The sequence below is a fragment of the Aquila chrysaetos genome, chromosome 8 (assembly GCF_900496995.4).
Source record: "Aquila chrysaetos chrysaetos chromosome 8, bAquChr1.4, whole genome shotgun sequence".
In the NCBI taxonomy this organism is placed as follows: domain Eukaryota; kingdom Metazoa; phylum Chordata; class Aves; order Accipitriformes; family Accipitridae; genus Aquila; species Aquila chrysaetos.
Window position 1 is genome coordinate 25,067,202 of NC_044011.1, and position 17,973 is coordinate 25,085,174.

Below are 17,973 nucleotides of genomic sequence, written 5' to 3' on the forward strand. Positions count from 1 at the left end.
GTCAGACTCTGACAGTTAAGCATTTTAGTGAGGCAGGCAGACACATAGATGCCCTGCAGCCTCTATGGACTCATGTGTTATGGCCTTTGGTCATTGTAGCTACGCAGCACTGCAAGCACTGACTAGTCCTGATTCAGCCGAGTGGAGTGTCTATTCCACTGTGTTATTATGGCAAGTAAAAAACAGGACATAATGCCAATGCAATTAATATTTGTTACTGGTGTAAACAACAGTAGAAATTAAAATTTATCTGACATAGCAAAAACCCAAGAATGAAAGAAAGCTGAGAAGTAAGTTAGGTGTGGGAGATAAAGCACCTCTCCCCAGTTTAATTCCATTCTCTTTGAAAAAGCAGATCAAAGGGACAGAATACAGAAAGCCAGTGAGGCCATTCTGGTTTTGTAAGGGTCACTAATCTGCAGCACAGAGCCACTTTCAGCAACTGATGATTTATTAATTTTAGAAATATGTTTTGAAGGTTCTTGTTTAGGGCTAACAGAAGAAAGCAAACACCTTTAGTTGCCTCTAGATAGAAAGCTGGAAGGTAGAGAGCTAACAAGAACCTCTGTTTAAGGCTGTAAGAAGAACATAGAAAAAGGTGACAGAAAGGCTGTTTTTTCTAATATGTAATTCTCCAAGAAATTCTTCAATTGACTTCCTTGCCTATTTCCCACATGAAGTCAAATTACGTAAAAGAAAATGCATGGCAGTTATTTACACTCTCGAAGTTCAACAAGAAATGTCAAGATTCATTGCATCTGCATCTTTAGAACTTGAAAATATTCATGATTTTTTGTGGATCCATTTCAGATAGAGAGAGTAGATCTGAGCTCTACTAATATGGACTGACTTGCAATTTCCTAGCCAAAAATCTTATGAATTTTTTTCCTGTTCCTCTGAATGCTTGTCAAAGTCAGCTGTATCTCAGTTAAGTTAGCTGGTAATTGTGCAAGTCTGCTCAGAATTGCTTTTTTTTGTGTGTGCAGAAGCCACGATCAAGTTTTAAAATGAAGTTACCTGACGGTGCTCCAAGACACATGGATATCTTTGAAGCTAAAGCTGGACTTCAAGACACCAATTTCAAGCAAGTGGGATCTACATTCTCTATTCCTCTTGTATCCTCTGATTTTGTCTTTGTCTCTCTAGAAATATGTACACACCCTATTCTCTGTAAGAAAGGAATATAAGGAATACGTCTATCCACATATTCCCAAATCAGAACCATCTAGAAAGTTGAACTTTCTAAAAACTAGAAAGCTGGACCATAAAATATTGTGCTATTTCAACGCTTGAGGATGTATACAAGCTTTAATGTAAAAAAAAGTTCTTTGAGTTCACTGTTTGGGAAAGTCTAAATGTTAGGGGTTTTTTAATGCCAAATGAGGATTTTTTTGTAATGTTAATATTAAAAATCAAAATATTGATCAGGAACAAAATAGTTCATTTAAATTCTTTTGTAATGAATGCCACTGGAAAATATATGCTAATTAGTACTTAGTGGAGAACATTTTTTGCTGAAAGATTTCCATCTGTTCTATTTGGCATAAATCTTCTGTTCATTCCCATTAAGTTAAGCAGTGTAGAAGCAGTCACCAGAAAAATGAACAGGCAAAAAGAAGAGAAAATAGATCAGGGATATGATGCAGGTAGCAGTTAAAAAGAAGGGTAGTACAGGGGCGAAAACAGGAACAAAAATGAAGAAAATAAAGCAGAAATGCCAAAAGTAGACTGCAAAGGAGGAAGCGATACTGCAGGTACATGACAAAGAAAAAACTCTGAATGCAAAGGAATATATATTGTTATATACATTGTTAAGAGACCAGGGATGTATGGAAACAGAAATGAGCTCCTGTCACTATGATACCGAAAGCCTGTTGGGGCAGCAGTGTGTCCAAAGTAAAGCACCCAGCTATCCAGTAGGAATTAGTTGTTTGGGCTAAATGCTGCATCAATACAGCCAGCCACCAGGCTTCTGATTAGAAGTTAACAGCATGGGCAGACAAACTTCAGGTCTGTGCACCTACATGTCTAGGCAAATCCCAATAATCTTCCAAGAGTGTACTTGGTGTACTATTTGCTACTAAAGCACCTACTACAACATAGTAGCATCAACGATGCCAGCATATTAAAGTTTACTACTTCTGCTGTAAGCAATAACGAAAATTTTTCACATAAACAGCCAGTTAATACACTAGCACCGGACAAGACATTACCTTTATTTTTTCAGTTAAACCACCGACAAACAGCACGGCATTAGCATCTACATCCAGAATGGTATATCCAGGTGGGGAGACAGCACTGAATGTGGCTGGCACAATGCTGGCTTTAGGACCATCCAGAGCTCGCACTGATATTGTGCCATTTTTCCCAGTCCTGGAGATTTTAACAAAATAATTTAAGCATACAGAGTCAGTAGTTAAACCAAACATAGGAAAAGTCTATTTCAGATGGCATCTTTTAATAGAGGTATGTATTACTGATTTGATTATGTTCCATTTTGATACAAATGAATACTCTTATGCCTGCGTAAGTTAAAGACATGATCACAGAACCAGTGTTTTTTCTCACCTCAATGTCCTTTTTGAAGAAAATTCACTCTACAGATGAAGTGGAACTTTCATTGACTAAAACAAAGAAGTTGCATTTTTTTTTCTAAAATTCTGAACTTTGCTGCATGGAAAGATGCAAAATTCCTTTTTGTCTAATTAGAAAAAAAAGATTGGCTTGGAGTATTGAAATAACAAGCAAACTAAAAGTTAAAAGCATAGCTTTCAGGAAGAACTGCCATTTATGTTAAATAAAGCTTTACTTGAAGAACATACATTTAGAGCATAGCAAGGAAGACTGCATAACTTAGGCTACTGAATAAGCTAAATGAAGACATTGCTATCCTGTATTTACAGAATTCCTGCATTTAGAAAGTTTACTGGACCAGGGCTCTAGAGGGTGGAAAAATCCTATAAGACTATGCATTTTATGTATAAAAAACATTTTTCATTCTTTGGCTTAGAACCTATTACCCCAAAACCAGAATTAGTTGAGAGTTTTCTTAGGAAATAACATAGAACTGGAAAAAAGCCACTTAAATTAAAAAAAAAAAAAAAAAAAAAAGAAAGAAAAAAAAAATTTAGTTGTGACATTTCAGTTTTGATAAATTTTTCCTGAACTATGAAGCAGAGTTACAAAGTAATTTTGAGGGTTTCCCATCAATGGGGAATACCTTTGTAGATCTATGCCATCTTGCCTCCTTTGTAGTCAGGGATCTCAAGGCTTTCAATGTGAAAAATACATATTTGCAAAAAAACCACTGGAGCTCTTTCAATTACCCACCCATACCTTGATTTGGCAGCTCTGGAAAACACATGGATGGGATTCAGTTTCCTAGGGAATCTCCTAAGTGACATCTGGGGTATACGAACATGATGTCCAAATAATTTTAAAGAAGTGGGCTAAAGCCATCCACATTATTCTAAAGATTTTTTTTTTAAATTTCCTTTTAATAACAATATTTTACCTTTTATTCCACAATCAACTGAATGATAAGTAGATAGCTTTCTAAGCAGCAGAAATTCCACCTTTTCACTTTACTTTTTTTCAGGTTTATTGATGTGAAGCCCTTTAAAGGATAAAAGTTCTCAATGTAGTAATTGTCAAAACACTAACAGTTGCTAAAGGCTTTCTTTTAAACTGCTTAAGTTTGATGCTCTCTGAAAGAAAGTCATTGGCACTTTCAATCTATATTGTGCTGCAATCAAGATTCCAGTTTAAAAACGTCCAAGTGCAACAACGCAGAAGTCACTGAGCAGACTGACACTTTTTAGGGTGTCTAATATGTCACAAATAGCACAGATTTCTTTCATCTTCAAACAGACTGAAATGCTAACAATGGAGCCTCTTCCATAAATAATTCTCTCTTATTTAGGGAGGACAATTGAGCTTGAAGAAAGAACTTGGCTAACTTGACAGCAAAAAGACATTGCTATCCTGTGTGTGACAAGTCGTCAGGTTAGAAGATATTGTTCTAGTGATAGTCAGTTCTGCAAAACTGGAGGATTACACAAGATGTACCAGCACTGTCTGGCTGATCATCTGAAAAATTCACATAATGCCATGCATGCAGGGTTTGCTCTTTAGGGGATGCATTATGTAAATGAGATGACTTTTGCAAGTCATCAACATTAGATTACAAAATATCATTTAGAAACCTCTGCTCCTTGACCCCTTGAGAGCACAGAAAATCTTCATTGGAAAGTATGGCTTAGATTTGCCACTAGTTTAAGACTGAATTCTTGCTGAGCTGGGCTGGATGTGTCTAAAGTGAACTTGTGATTCAAGCATTCTTTGTCCTCAAAGGAAGGATGCTGCTTAAACTCTGTCATTAACAATTAAAACAATGGTAATACTTAAATCACATTTTATTAAAATTACAACTAATCAGGTCCTGCTCCTAACTGAGGCCTACTGAAGTCAAGTGACATTGTTTCACTGATCTAGGGAGTCTCAAAAATATTCTGTCATCTCTTTGGCTGTTTCACAAAATTGACATTGTTTGCATGTTGCAAACCTGCTTTGAATCATTTTGTCACATACTGTTATGCCAGACTTTCCTTTGTTAATTGATACTTTGATTGTAGTTCTTGATGCCAGTCAGATTTGCCTCTGTAAGCAGGTAAGTAACTCTGTAAGTGACATTTGTTAAATTCCCATACAATCAGAGTATAGGGAATTCCTTTAGGAATTCCTATATGAATAAACAAATTTTACTTCAATTCCATTAAAAAAAAAAAATTTCCATTATAACCTCTGCATATACAATAAAATGCAAAGTATTAGTATGCTTTAAATAAAAAGGTGATGAAAATTAAAAGTGTCCCTGGAAAACAGATGCAGTAATTATCAATTTAGTCTTAACAAACTGGAAAATTTGGTGCAAACTTTAACTGAACTGAACATCTCTGATCATTACTCAACAGTCCGTTTTTTCATATTCATTCAGTATGCTGAGTGACCTTGAGAATTTCACAACCTCTGTGCCATCGCATCTCCTCTTTTTAAGGCCCTTTGGGATCCTTGATTAAGAACTGCTAACAACCTTTAAACTGACCACATCATTATTATTGTGTGTCAATGCCTCTCACCACTGAAATCAATGGCAAAATTCAGCAATGCCAGAATTTCATTCTAAGTGGATGCCCTGCTCCAGATGTTCAGGCAGCTCTGCCAGGTTGCTGAAAAAAATCTGTGGCTGGAACTGAGCAGAAATTTGGAGAAAAAAGGTGAGGGAATGAAATGAGTAAAATTCTCCAACAGCTTATGGAGTCAGGGGAGAGTTATCAAATGGACTAAAATGTTCAAAGTTGAAGAATCTTCAGTAGGGTACGTGATTTATGAAGTCTCCATTAAGAATGCAAAATCAGTCCCGAGCTCTTCATCTTAATCCCACAAATCCAACTAGTGTCTGTGCAATCTAATTCTCCCAAACACTGCTCTGTACTTCAGATTTCTGCAGCTGTAATTGTTCTAAATTGCTGATCCAGCAGTTTGTTCAAAACTAATGGCATGCACACCCTATATATCCAGAACAACCAGCTTAATAGGCAATGTGCTTTTGTAGAATGTGTGAATTTTTATACCATGTCCTGGCTCCATATTCTGCTGAAGCAGCTTTCTTGTAAATGCAAGTCTGGCATTACTGTGTCATGAAGCTGTTTTAGTATGCATAATATGAACTGGTGAAGATTTCAACAATTTGTATGGTACCCCAGTTTGTTTTTTCCTAGCAATAAGGTTTCATTAAGCCATCTTCTGGAGATGGTGCCATAATTTAATTCTCTGCTCTGAATGGCTGATTTCTGTGATTTCACTAAATTATTTAAACTGGATGCCGTTTCCTCCTCTGAGAGCTATGGATGTAACTGGAATTAGAGTGCTTTGTTTTCTTTCTCCTTCTTTCTCTCATTTTCTGAGTATGTTATTGGTTCTATGTTTAATATTATGTGAAATTAACTGTAATGATCCAGGAGGAATTACTTAGCTTCATATCAACTTGCAATATTACCTAAATTACTAAGATGTGTTCAGAAGTAGAGGATAAAGGATATAAAGTTATGTAATCCTTATGCTGTAATTACTGTCATGTGTTTGCTATTTGAATAGAAAATATAAGCTTCAACTAACAAATGTGAAATTTGAATATTAAGATATCTATATTTCTAAAGTTTCAAAGCATTCAACACCTGATCTCAAATTACAAAGTATAGTTTAACGTTCCAGAATATTTCATCCTTGAGGTTTCATAAACTGTATTTCCAGTTTGAAGAGACATTCTGCCTATGGTAAAGGCATTTTGAGTAAGAATCAAGATACTGTTGTATGACAGACCATTCATTTGCAGTACTGTATCAAGACCAGAAATTCAGAAAAGCTGCTCCTCTTTGAAATTCAAGGAGAAAAGAATAGTAGTTATCTGTTTGAGTGCCAAAACCTGTAACTGATTTTAAAAGGAAGCTAGTTGAAGAACAGAATCGATAGAGTGATAGGTAAACAGAAGGGAATATAAGCAGTCATAGATTGTTGATGCTAGAGGGGAAATATGTGATGAAAATAAATTTGTGACACAGAAAAATTCACATTTCAATAGTAATTGTAGCATATACACTTTTGGTACTATTGGATGTAGGGTCAAAAGCTTTCATTAAACCAGACTAGAATTTCTCATATTTATGACATTATCTTTTTTTAAAAAAGTTGATGTTTCAAACATAGCAAACCACGTAAACCTGAGGTATGCCAACTTGAGGACAGTGGATTAGAAGCAGAACTTGTTAGATTTAGTCATTTTTTCTTTAAGAACCAAACCTTGGAAGTGAAATATATACTTGCCTAGAGGCTTCAATCCGGTACCAAAACCCATCGTCAATGGTCAGATCCGGATACTCTACCCGTCCAACACCAGATCCCACATCCCACAGGAAGCTCACCTTGCCTTTGCGCATCTCTATGGCCAAAAAGTCAGTCTACATGTAAAATATGAAAATAGAAACAGTCTCATACTTTAATTAAAGGAAGTTTTCCAGAACACTTCACATTTCAGAAGGTCTGATGAGGCATCAGAAAACCATATAGACAGTAAAGTATGAATATAATTTCTCACAGTGATCTAAAATAAGATGCTTTTTTTCCTGCCTTTGTTGGTTCAAACAAGGAAACTTAAGCCAAAGATGGGAAATGACTTCTGTCTGTGATACGCAGTAAATGGCTGCTAGACTGACAGAAATGTTAATATTATAGCCATCAAGAGAAGAATTTAACTCAGAGTAACATTGTTTGTAAAACATCCATTGGATGGCAGAAAGATATCAGGATTCTAGACTAATACATGATGCAATCTAGCCTCTTAATTTTGTATTAGATAAATAAGATATATAGTTCAAAATGTTAGAAATAGAATACTTTTCCCATTTACTGAATTATTATTGATTATTCTAGAAGTCTGCCTGCTATAGGGCTCATGCAAAATGGAATCATTCATCATTATTATGCTTGGAATTGTAGTCTTGACTTAAAATTACAATAATTAGGAGCTTTGACAGATGCAAGATGATTAGCTATTTCATTCTCAAGGGAAAACCCACAACCAACCCCAAAATTACCCTGGTTGCACTGTGCATTTTAAAGCTCTTATGTAGTCCATGTACAAGTCTCCCATTTCATATCTAGTTAAAATAAAAAAATATAAAAAATATTTGCTGGTCATATTCTAGAAGTCCCTATATTAATACCAAAGACAGTAAATGTCTAGATTATCTTAGGCCCTCTACTACTGCTTTGAAGCATCTAGGAGGGAAAAAAAAACTTTTTAATTTTCTGTATTTGTCAGTAGTCTGATTTGCTCGAGCAACCCTGACATGAAAAGCAGGAGACAGACTTACAAACTTGGCACTTCCAAGGTAAAAAAGCAGATTGTCAGCAACTACAGTCTTCACATTGACAATGACAGTGTTGTATGTTCCCTTCTTTATTTCTGGTCTGTATGTGCGAATACAATTGCCGCCAGAGGACACGGACACTTTGATCTTCAAAAAAAAAAAAAGCATAGCAGAAAGAATTCAGTTTACAGCTTATTATTCCAGAAATAACTTTAGATGCTTCCAAATAATTATGAGAATATTATACTTTTTTTTTTCCTTCCCATTTCTGTGTTACATGTACCAGGGAGTTGCTTGGATATGCACAGGAGGTAGAAATGGAATTTTCTTTCTCGGATTGTTTATTGAAAGGAAATAAAAGCTCTTTCTGGCATTCACATTTGAAAGGATGAACTGTATGGATTAAAAATAGCTCGAAGATATACTGGTCTAACGCAAACAGCAGTGGAATTCTAGCAGTAGAATGTGCAGCCAAGAAAATAAGCAGCACTCCTGGAGGGATCACAGCACATTGCTATTGGGTAAACAGGATGATCTATTTTTCCCTTGTAATATCTTTGATTATGCCAATTTAAGACACCTTTTAACAATTATTTTTAAACCAACAGTTGTGTCTATCACTGCTTTTACATAGCCCCTAACGGACTTGGTATTTCTAACTAAGTTTCATTTTCACAGCCAAGTGACATGTGCATTTGGATATGTGTGCTAGTTTCTTCAGGCTCTGAGCACAGATAAAAACAGTATACTGTTTGCTTTCATGATGCCAGCATAGACATAATGACAGTACAATGGTATTTCAATTCCAGCTAGAGATGTTTATGTATTAGAGTAGATGTACATAATGGTATCACCTTATGCTTAGGGCAAACCTTGTCAAAAAGGAGACCCATTATATGACCAAACTCACAATTTCCCTATCATCTCAGAAATGCTAAACAGTTAAGTACTTCAAAACCTTCAGACAGAAGATGAATGTAACAAAACCATATCATCACTGTAGCCTGTCTTTCTATTGTGTGCAAATTTCATCGAGTATATGGAATACACTCCTTTCACAGGATCCTATTATTCTGTATTCTTGGTTGCTGGTTTTTTTTTTTCAACCATTTGTCAGGAAGTTTTCTTAAGTACAATCTTCAAGAGTTTTTTTTCCTTTGCTACATTAGGTCACAAGCTGAATAACCTTACTATTAAGCAGCTGATCCTCGAGTTAAGAGTATTACTCAGTCAGGAAAATGGACTCCAAACTCTTTAAATGGACTAGAAATATATTCTTAACTCAACTTTGAGTCCTCAGAACTGGTACTGGACAAAGAAAGTTGGGAATATGGGAAAAGCAAATACACTCAGTAATTTCAGTGAGTTCGAGATGGTGTCATTCTCAGGTAATGTAAGTTCTATGAAATGAAATCAGGGGCTTAGTATCAGTGCTGAGGCAAAACCCCACATTTTCATTTTCACAAAAAAAATCAATGATCTTGGACTGTTCTGCTGTATTATCATCCACAATACTTCTTAAATAATAACCTTTCCAGATACATTCCTACAGATGTTATCAATTTAACAAGGGCATGTTTTAAATGAAGAAACAAGACACAGGGTGAAAATCATCAGAATATTTTCTTTTTATCTGAGAAATCATACTCCATTATTTTCTCTCTTTGCATGTGTTTAGAATTAGAAAGGATTCACCCTGTGGAAAAGAAATATAAAAGTAGAAAATAAAATCCCATCAATACTCAAAAGGTCATCTTACTGAGAAAGAGGGCTTACCGAATTGGCTTGCTTCCGAGCTTGGTTTATCAGCTCTTTTATCTGAGAAATGTTTTTCCCTAAGTTATCCTGAAGTTCTTTGATTGGCTTGATTTTATCTAGCAGGCGATCTGCTTCCTTTTCTAGGGTTTTAATACTGGAATCTGCATCAGCAACTTCATAAGAAAGAACAAGGCAGAGTTTTAGAGAATAGTGTCAGAGAATAATTGTACATTGCAATAATAAAATCGAAGAAAATTCTGCATACACAATACTCAGGTGATTGTATATGCTACTAGGAGGTACACACAGACCAGAAAGCTACCTGAACAGAAATAAGATAATTTAAGAATACTTAGAATCAAGTTAAAGTAGCAATAGTAGCAAACACAGGTGTTAAAGCAGGATTTTGAAGCAGTAACTATGCTTCAGGTCAGGATAATACTAATGGAAAACACTTCCTGTAGCAAAATACACTTATGAATGAAATATTTACTTTCTTTTTTTTTAAATTCCGATTTTGAAGAAAACTTCTAGATTAATGAAAACAGGTTAGTTTCCATTAGTAATTTCTGAAACAGGGTTAGAATTAACTTGAAGTTAGTTCTTGAATTAACTATAATGGCCACAACTAGAAAAAAGCTTTATTCTGGTCACAAGTTTAAAATTCTGGATGTGTACTGAAAGCAGATTAAAAACCAGTGGCAGTAAGCTGCAAATATTTTCTTTTTCTCAGGTGAACTTAATAATTTCACAAGGACATTTTTTCTTTCTTTTTCTTTAAGTTTCAAATTACTTTGTTGCCTCTTAACATACAATTAGTAAACAATGCCCTCTGACAGTTCATCAGCAGATCTAAGGATTGCAACACTTGGCTAGCATGAGAGTATGGGTTTGCGTGGATGAGACTGAAAGGGACAAACCTGCATTTACCAGAAGAATTTAATAATAATAATAATAATAATAATAATAATAATAATAATAATAATAATAATAATAATACCTAGATAAAGCATGAAAGTCTGCATATCTAGTTTTTGAATAGTCACCCAGACACTGATACCAAACCTTCAAGATGCTTCTTAAGGTTTCATGTAAGTGAAACTAGTTACCAATTCACTTTATCTCAGAGCCTTCAAAAAGTAACTATTTAACTATTTCAATGAATGTGAAATGTAGAGCACCATGCAGAAGCTTTGGTGGGAAGCAGTGAATCATCATTTACTGGAAAAGGCACAATAAAAACAGCAAGAAAGAAAACATACGTACTCATTTCTGTAGGCAAGATATGGAGACAAAAGACAAAAAACAGAAGATAACGTAAGAAAATGTTTTGAAGATCTAAACATAAATGTAAAGTAAATTAAGGGACAGGATTAGTCTAGAAAAAACTTATTACCTTTTATATATTGCACATCTACATAATGAGAATTCAGGCCCTGAATTTTGACATACAAGAGAGGCTATGTCTACTTTAGCATGTAGTCGTGAGTGCCAACACACACACTATATACATTTGGAGCGGTTTACTCTGCATTTACTTTAATCTCATCCTGTAATCTAAATATCCATTAGCAGTTGGAGAGCGGTAAAAGTGTAATTCTGCAGAACATCTTCCAGTTATGCTTTATCTGACATGAAAGAGTTTGCAGGTGTTAAGACCACTCCTCGATGTGAACAAAATAATGGTCAGTGGGGACAATTAAGAGAATCACTTCTAAATCATCACTCCTAATCTCAACTAAAATGCTAAGGTATACACAGTCTTAGAATACTTGGGCTGGGACAGATGGCCTAGTCTAGATCCAGCAGTGCCAAGAAATTACTGCTTTTAGGCCACTTGTTATTTGTTTATCACTACCCTGCCAGAGGTCATTACCTCATAGATCTGCTTGTTCCATAACCTGCGGTAATCTAACCACACTATTTCAATCAATAACTACTTTTCATATTGTCTAAACTAGTATGGATCAGTCTGCCTGATGGGGATTATACCTGGGGCTCACACATGTATCTCAGTTGATGAGGGATCAGGAACTTGCAATAGGCAGGCAGTGACAAACAGCCATTGGGATTAACCTCTTTTACTGGTACAGCTACAATTTGAAGAGGATATTTGTCCACAGAATGAGAATGACAGCCTCCTAAACTGGATATTTCTAAGTGCCCAGCTTCATCAAGCTGACACAGTCTGGGGAGGCCAGGTTAGCTGAGAAATTAGTCCTTCAGTAATTTTATAAAGACAGTCTGGTTTTGTGGTCAGCCCAGGATGTATATACTCTGATATGATATGTTCTAGTAATCTCCCATAAAATGTGTTGTAATTCAGAATTCCATTTTATCCATCATAAACAAAGTGAAAATGCTAAAGCAATCGTCACATTTGATAACAGAATTCACTGTAAAAAAAAAAACAAACAAACCCAAAACATATAAAAAGCATTCCCAGAATCTCCTTTTTCTCTTTCTTCTTAAGTGTCTTCAGCGTTCTACCAAAAATAGTAATGTATATGAAAGAAGTAATGCATTTCTCCCAGAACTGATTATCTGACTGACTGAAGACAGGGTTAGTGTGTGGAATTTTGCTTGACTCAAGGGGTGAATTGCCAGTCAGAATCTTTGATTATTCACCTCCTAAATACTTTAAAAAGCAGTCCATGGAACAAATCTATCCACTAGATGTTCATCCTGCTGTCATTAGCTTTTTTTCCCAACTACTAGCAGCAGTCCTTAGGATTTAAAATTCTTTTTATACATAAAGTCCAGAAAATAGAAGTGATAGAGGTTCCTTTTATCCTAACATGCTGTAGTAATGCTATGTGAATGAAATTCTGGAGTGTCTCTGTTTCATTTTGAGATGTGAAATGAAAGCAACAAACTGAAAAAACCCACTACCAAACAACCCAAAAAAGATCTTACTGTTCTTGATAGGATCCTTCACAACAGCATTTGTTTTCGCCACGTCGTCTGCAAGTTTGCTGTAGTTGTTTCTCAAACCCAGGAGATTCTGGTTGAGGTCTTTAATCTGGGCCAGGACATCATTTGCAGTATCGTTGGCTTGTCTTGCTTTGTCTTTGGCTGCCTGTACCTTTATAGCTGTATCTGTAGGTAGAAAAGGATAAGGAAATGATTGCCTAGAGTACAGAAGTTTCCTTCACACATCTTAAGAATAAAGTTGGGTCAAAATTCCACCATCTTAAATTGTGTTGTGTAGTTCTTTGGGAGCTCCTACTTCACATGTAGTAAGACATTACTAGTTGTAAGTGTGGATTGCAGAATCTGGCTCTTCATGTCTTTTTTGAGACATCAAACGCACCTGAGGAAGAAAAAATGCTCCAGTCTTGTTTGTAGGTAAAGGACAAATCATTTTTATTAGGTAAATTTTTATGCAATTTTCTTGTTGCTGTTGACTCACTGGTTAACCTCTGATCAAGTGTCAGATATAATATTTGATACTTACAATAGAAATAGGACTTTCAATGTTCTGGTATATGGAGTACAGAAACCTAACTCCATGTGTTTCAGCTGAAATTGTGACAAATAATCTTGTGAAGCAGGAGACCAAGGGTCCATTGACTGAGTTAATCACATACATTCATAGACATCCTTGGTGACCTTGAGCAAAACAATTAGCCTAATGCTGCCCCGCCTTTCTGCCTGCAAAATGGAAATGAATGTTCTATCTTTGGGGTGAAAACATTCAAGTCTGGAATGTTTTTGATTCTGCTATTAATAAATGATAAAACAGGCAGCTAGGTATTCTAGTAGGTATTTATTCAAATCCTGCGTTAGTAAATTGGATTGCTTTAAAATTTATCATGCAGCTCATGTGGTGTTGCCACGCTGGGATTACAACACATGATGAGCCATCAGCACAGGTTGTGCTGGGCTAGGGAGCTGCCAAATTTTCTGAATTCTCACAGATGGGAGGAAGTGAGCAAGCAGAAAATGTCACAGTGGACACTCCAGCTTGCGAGGGAAACCATGTGAACTCCCACTCTAACCGCCACACCACAGTGGAGTCGTGGGACCCACAGGAACCTGTTTTGCCATCTGCCTCCTGTGAAACTGTTCTTGGAATTGCTTTCCCCTAGTGTTCTCCAAGGTATCCTCGTGTCCCTCAGTCATATGAGAATTTTAGAGTGCAGCTAAGAAGTTTGGACATCTCTGAAACAACCATGTAGATAGTGCCACTTGTCATACTGACTGGGGCTTCCTGTGGTAGTCCCTGAAGTTAACAGACTGCATTGCAGTAGTGGGGAAGGCACAGGAGGTTGTGTTTTCTTTCAATTTCTGACTAAGAGACAGTTGATATGAGTTAGTTTATACCAACATCTGCTTGAAGCAGGTTGTACATTCCTGATTCTATGACTGTGTGAAGACACAGGAAACACGGACATTTTCTCCATTTCAAGGGATCAACAGCACAGTTTTCCAAATAGTCTCCTAGGCAGGTCCTTCTCCTTCTGTGGAACATCCGATGTGATCAAGCCTGTGGCCTGGGGAGCACATGATGCTTCCTAAGGCCATAGAGAATTGGTGGGTTTGTCCTGCACACTGGAGAGTTACATGGCCTTTTTTACTTTCTTGAGTAAAGATGTGTTATACCTGTGCTCCAAACAACTCCACCCTTATTTCTGAAGTTTTGGCTCTGAAAAGCCCCAAAATACAATAGCACCTTAAAAATACAACTGAACCTTTAATAAACCTTTATCATCATCAGTACTGACAAGTGAAAGAATAGAGAGCTCTGATTGCCTTTTTTCACTTTTCTTTTTTTCATCATATCTAAGCATCTCTTTTTGAGGCCATTATTAGTGGTCATGTACCTTTCTGGCAGAGTGAGAGTTGGAGTTACTGTGTTACTTCCCTCTATTGGTCATACAAATTATATTTATTTTCAGCCACACTTTAAATTATGCCATCCATGCACATGTAGGTTCTTGTCCTAAGGTGGTCTACCTGTCTATCCCATTTTGAATCTTTCTGCTTTTATCTGGCTATTAGTATAGCATGGACACAAGAATTATTAGTTTAGGCTATTCTCTGCTTTCTCGAACCCTTGAAGAACAAGATATATGACCGGGTCATTTCCTCCCCCATCCTCACTCTTTATTTCCCTGTTGGACAACTAATTTACTGCATTTTCTTAGTCATGCCATTTATTTGCTCTGAATTTCATTCTTAATAGACATCCGCTTGTTTTTATGAGTGTCCTTGTCCCAAGAGCAAGCACCCTGTAACTCTAATCTGACAAGAGTTTATTACATTGCTAATGGTTGCATATTTCATATTTCTTTTACTTGTTTCATATTTAGCATTCTGTGTCATAAGGTCAACTGGCCTTAGAGGTCCATTTTGTTTGACTGAGACATCTATCTGTGCACAAGAAGAGACACAGTCATGTCAATACCTGTGGCCAAAACCCAGGAAGTGGCATAAGATGAGCATGACATATTAAAACAAATTCTTGTGAATGCCTGATTTCAAGGATCACTAAATCTCAACCAAAACTTTTTGGTTATCTGGAATCTTAAAGCAACAAAAACATGCAAGATGAATAGTAAATTGTTTTTCATGCCAAGTTTTTACATGCAGTCTGAACCTTCCAGACCGTCACAAATCAGACAGAATATGGATTTTCTTTAGAGACTTTTCTTAAGGCATATCTTCAGTTTATAAAGTGCTCCTTGGAGACAAAAGTCGTAGCAGATTACATTGATAAAAAACTTTTTGTTTTCTAAAACAAACATCCAGTTTATCACTGTCCATTATAATGAAACTATGTTGTAGCGCCCTGCCTCTCGCTATCACAACACAAAGTAGTTAACATCCTAGGACTTCGTGGTTTTAATGAGTATTACAGAATTAAATTTTTTTTTAGCTATATAGAATTCCAAATGTGCATAGCACTTCAGAGTTCATTGAGGAAAGCCTGTTCCAGTTCTAAGCAATTTACAGTCTAAAAAAGATATACAACACCAAACGGTGACTGGAAATGATACTGCAAAATAAATCAATGAGAATGTGGCAGAAAAGTAAGACAAAACCCAGCAAATTTCATCCTGCTTTTTCTGTAAAGTCAGTAAGTCTTTATTCTTCTTGGGTTAAATTATACTGGTTAAATTATAATGGTTCATTGAACAGTTCATAGAAAGACTTTTCATGCCTAAAGAAAAGACTATTTGTCTCAGATTGTACCATTCTTCCTGATATCATAGTTCTTTTCTTTCTGAGACCTTTTGCAAACTGCAGAAACATGGTACCTTTTGCTCTGCCAAAATAGAAACAGATACCACGTAACTGTTTTCACTTCAGTTCTCTCTCTCACATTGCTCATCTTTGTCTTATTACAGCGTCCAACAGTCAAAGTGGACACAGGCAAAGATTAATCAGACAGATGTTAAGTGATGGAAAATGAAACAAAAGAGCAGGGATGAGTCAAGTGTTGTGGCACTTTTCCAGCTTACCGTTAGGAATGGCTGACAGCTTTCCTAAGGTTTCATTCAAAGCTCTCAGGAGAATGGAATTCTTCTCATCAGCATCTTTCAGCCTGTTCTGCATGTTGTCCAGATTATCCCCCTTTTCTGTAAAAAATGCACATAGTACAGAAGCTTTAACTCTTTGTTTCCACTATCCTTTCTTTGAACATAATTTAAAATGCATAATAACCAACAAGCCATTTATCATTAAGATATTATACTGTGTAAATAAGGAAGTCCAGTAAAACTGGTTGTAGGGTTCACTGATAATCTTCTTCTGTTTCTTTAAGTTCCCTATTTCCATGGTATCTAACTGCTTGAGTTCCTTGTAGTGTTGTATATTTATCAAGGGTTTTCCTAAGGTGTACAGAGAAAAGAAAAAAAGACAATCACAGATGGTATGATTTATGCAAATTCACACAATGACCCACTGATAGATTCAACAAGTGTGATGTTTAGTCATAGCTTTGATTCCTAGATTAAGCTACTACTGAAATTTTCCTCTTAAGGTGGTTGTCTGGGTTGAATGAGTTGAACATAGTGTGAAAGAGGCAAGATTGATTAGGTCAGCTTACTGTTGCAATTAGACTGGCCAGAGCCCAGTTCTCTTGGATTTTCTTAAAGATAACATTGACATAACATCTGAGAAAAACACATGATATCACCCTAGCACTGATCATAAATATGAGGAGAATACACTAACAACAGGTTATTATGAAATAAACATACTAAATTTTTTTGGAAAAAGCCCATTTAGTAAACAAAACTCAAAGCTAAGGATTTGTTCAAATCGAAGAACTAGTACAAATCAAAGGCACAAGTGTGTCATATTCGGTACATTACAGATGAAACCGATGCTGTCCTTTACGGGTAAGTTCCTATTCTTCAGCAGTTGCTTTGAATAAAAATTATGGATTTTTTTGGAACAGTGTCCAGCATAGCAATAATTTTTCAAACTCTGAAAAGTGAGATTCCAACTAATCTTTATGGCTATTTAAATGGACATTATTTCAAAATTTGGAAGTAAAGTTTGGCACAGAAAATAGTAGTTAATGCTTAAACTACTATCTTAGGGGGCATTTTTCATAATTTCTTTGTATCAATATGGAACTCTTTGGAACAGACAGCTGGTAATTTCTTATCTTACAGGCATGCCCTACTGGGAAACTAGTTCAACATCACTGTGATTCAGCAGGAAGAGGAGAATAATTTGTAGAAAAGGAGTTCAGGACACAATGTATGACTGTGACCTTCAGAAATGTGACAGGTTATTGAAAATAAACACTTAGTTTTTGGATACTTATCCAAGTAGATACTGGGATAGGAAACCATACTGGAGATGGGGTTTCTTGGTGAATTACAGTCACATACTTGTCAAAAACAAAAAGCATCTCTTTTTACTAAGGGACAATAATTAGATATGTCATTGGTACTCCAACATCCCCAACAGCATCAGGGCTGTAAGCCCTTTGTGAGAGAATAAACAGAGTAATAGATTAAAATGAGGGATTGTGGTTCAAGTTCCACAAATCCTAAAAAAGTAAGGTTTCTTAAAACTAGATGTGCAAGAAGCAATTTGTAAAGCAAAAAATCCAACAAAATGTATACTATCTACAAAAAGTCATTAATTTTTCCAAGACTATAGCAAGGCTGAAATAGCGGATGGAATTTAAATGAGAATCATACTTTTGTTGTTAGACCCTTTGAAATGTCATTCAGGAAGAAATCTGTTTGCTTTATTTAAATTAGAGCAACACACGGAACTGCAGGAGTGCCTGGAGGTAAGCCTTCATTCCTGCAAAATGTCC

General features: G+C 36.0%; 1 protein-coding gene across 8 annotated transcripts in view; it reads right to left on the reverse strand.

Moving 5' to 3' along the window:
• Positions 1 to 17,973, reverse strand: part of LAMA2 (laminin subunit alpha 2) — a 394,697-nt gene that overhangs the window by 39,671 nt on the left and 337,053 nt on the right. For 6 of the 8 annotated variants that reach the window (XM_030022177.1, XM_030022173.1, XM_030022176.1 and 3 more), the window contains exons 42-48: positions 16,154 to 16,270; positions 12,603 to 12,785; positions 10,953 to 10,958; positions 9,705 to 9,859; positions 7,932 to 8,075; positions 6,883 to 7,016; positions 2,214 to 2,373 (exon numbers count right to left, since the gene is read on the reverse strand). In XM_030022177.1, coding sequence (XP_029878037.1) covers positions 2,214 to 2,373; positions 6,883 to 7,016; positions 7,932 to 8,075; positions 9,705 to 9,859; positions 10,953 to 10,958; positions 12,603 to 12,785; positions 16,154 to 16,270 — 899 coding nt within the window. The remainder of the gene's footprint in view (positions 1 to 2,213; positions 2,374 to 6,882; positions 7,017 to 7,931; positions 8,076 to 9,704; positions 9,860 to 10,952; positions 10,959 to 12,602; positions 12,786 to 16,153; positions 16,271 to 17,973) is intronic. The other 2 variants (XM_030022172.1, XM_030022175.1) reach the window with 1 other exon arrangement.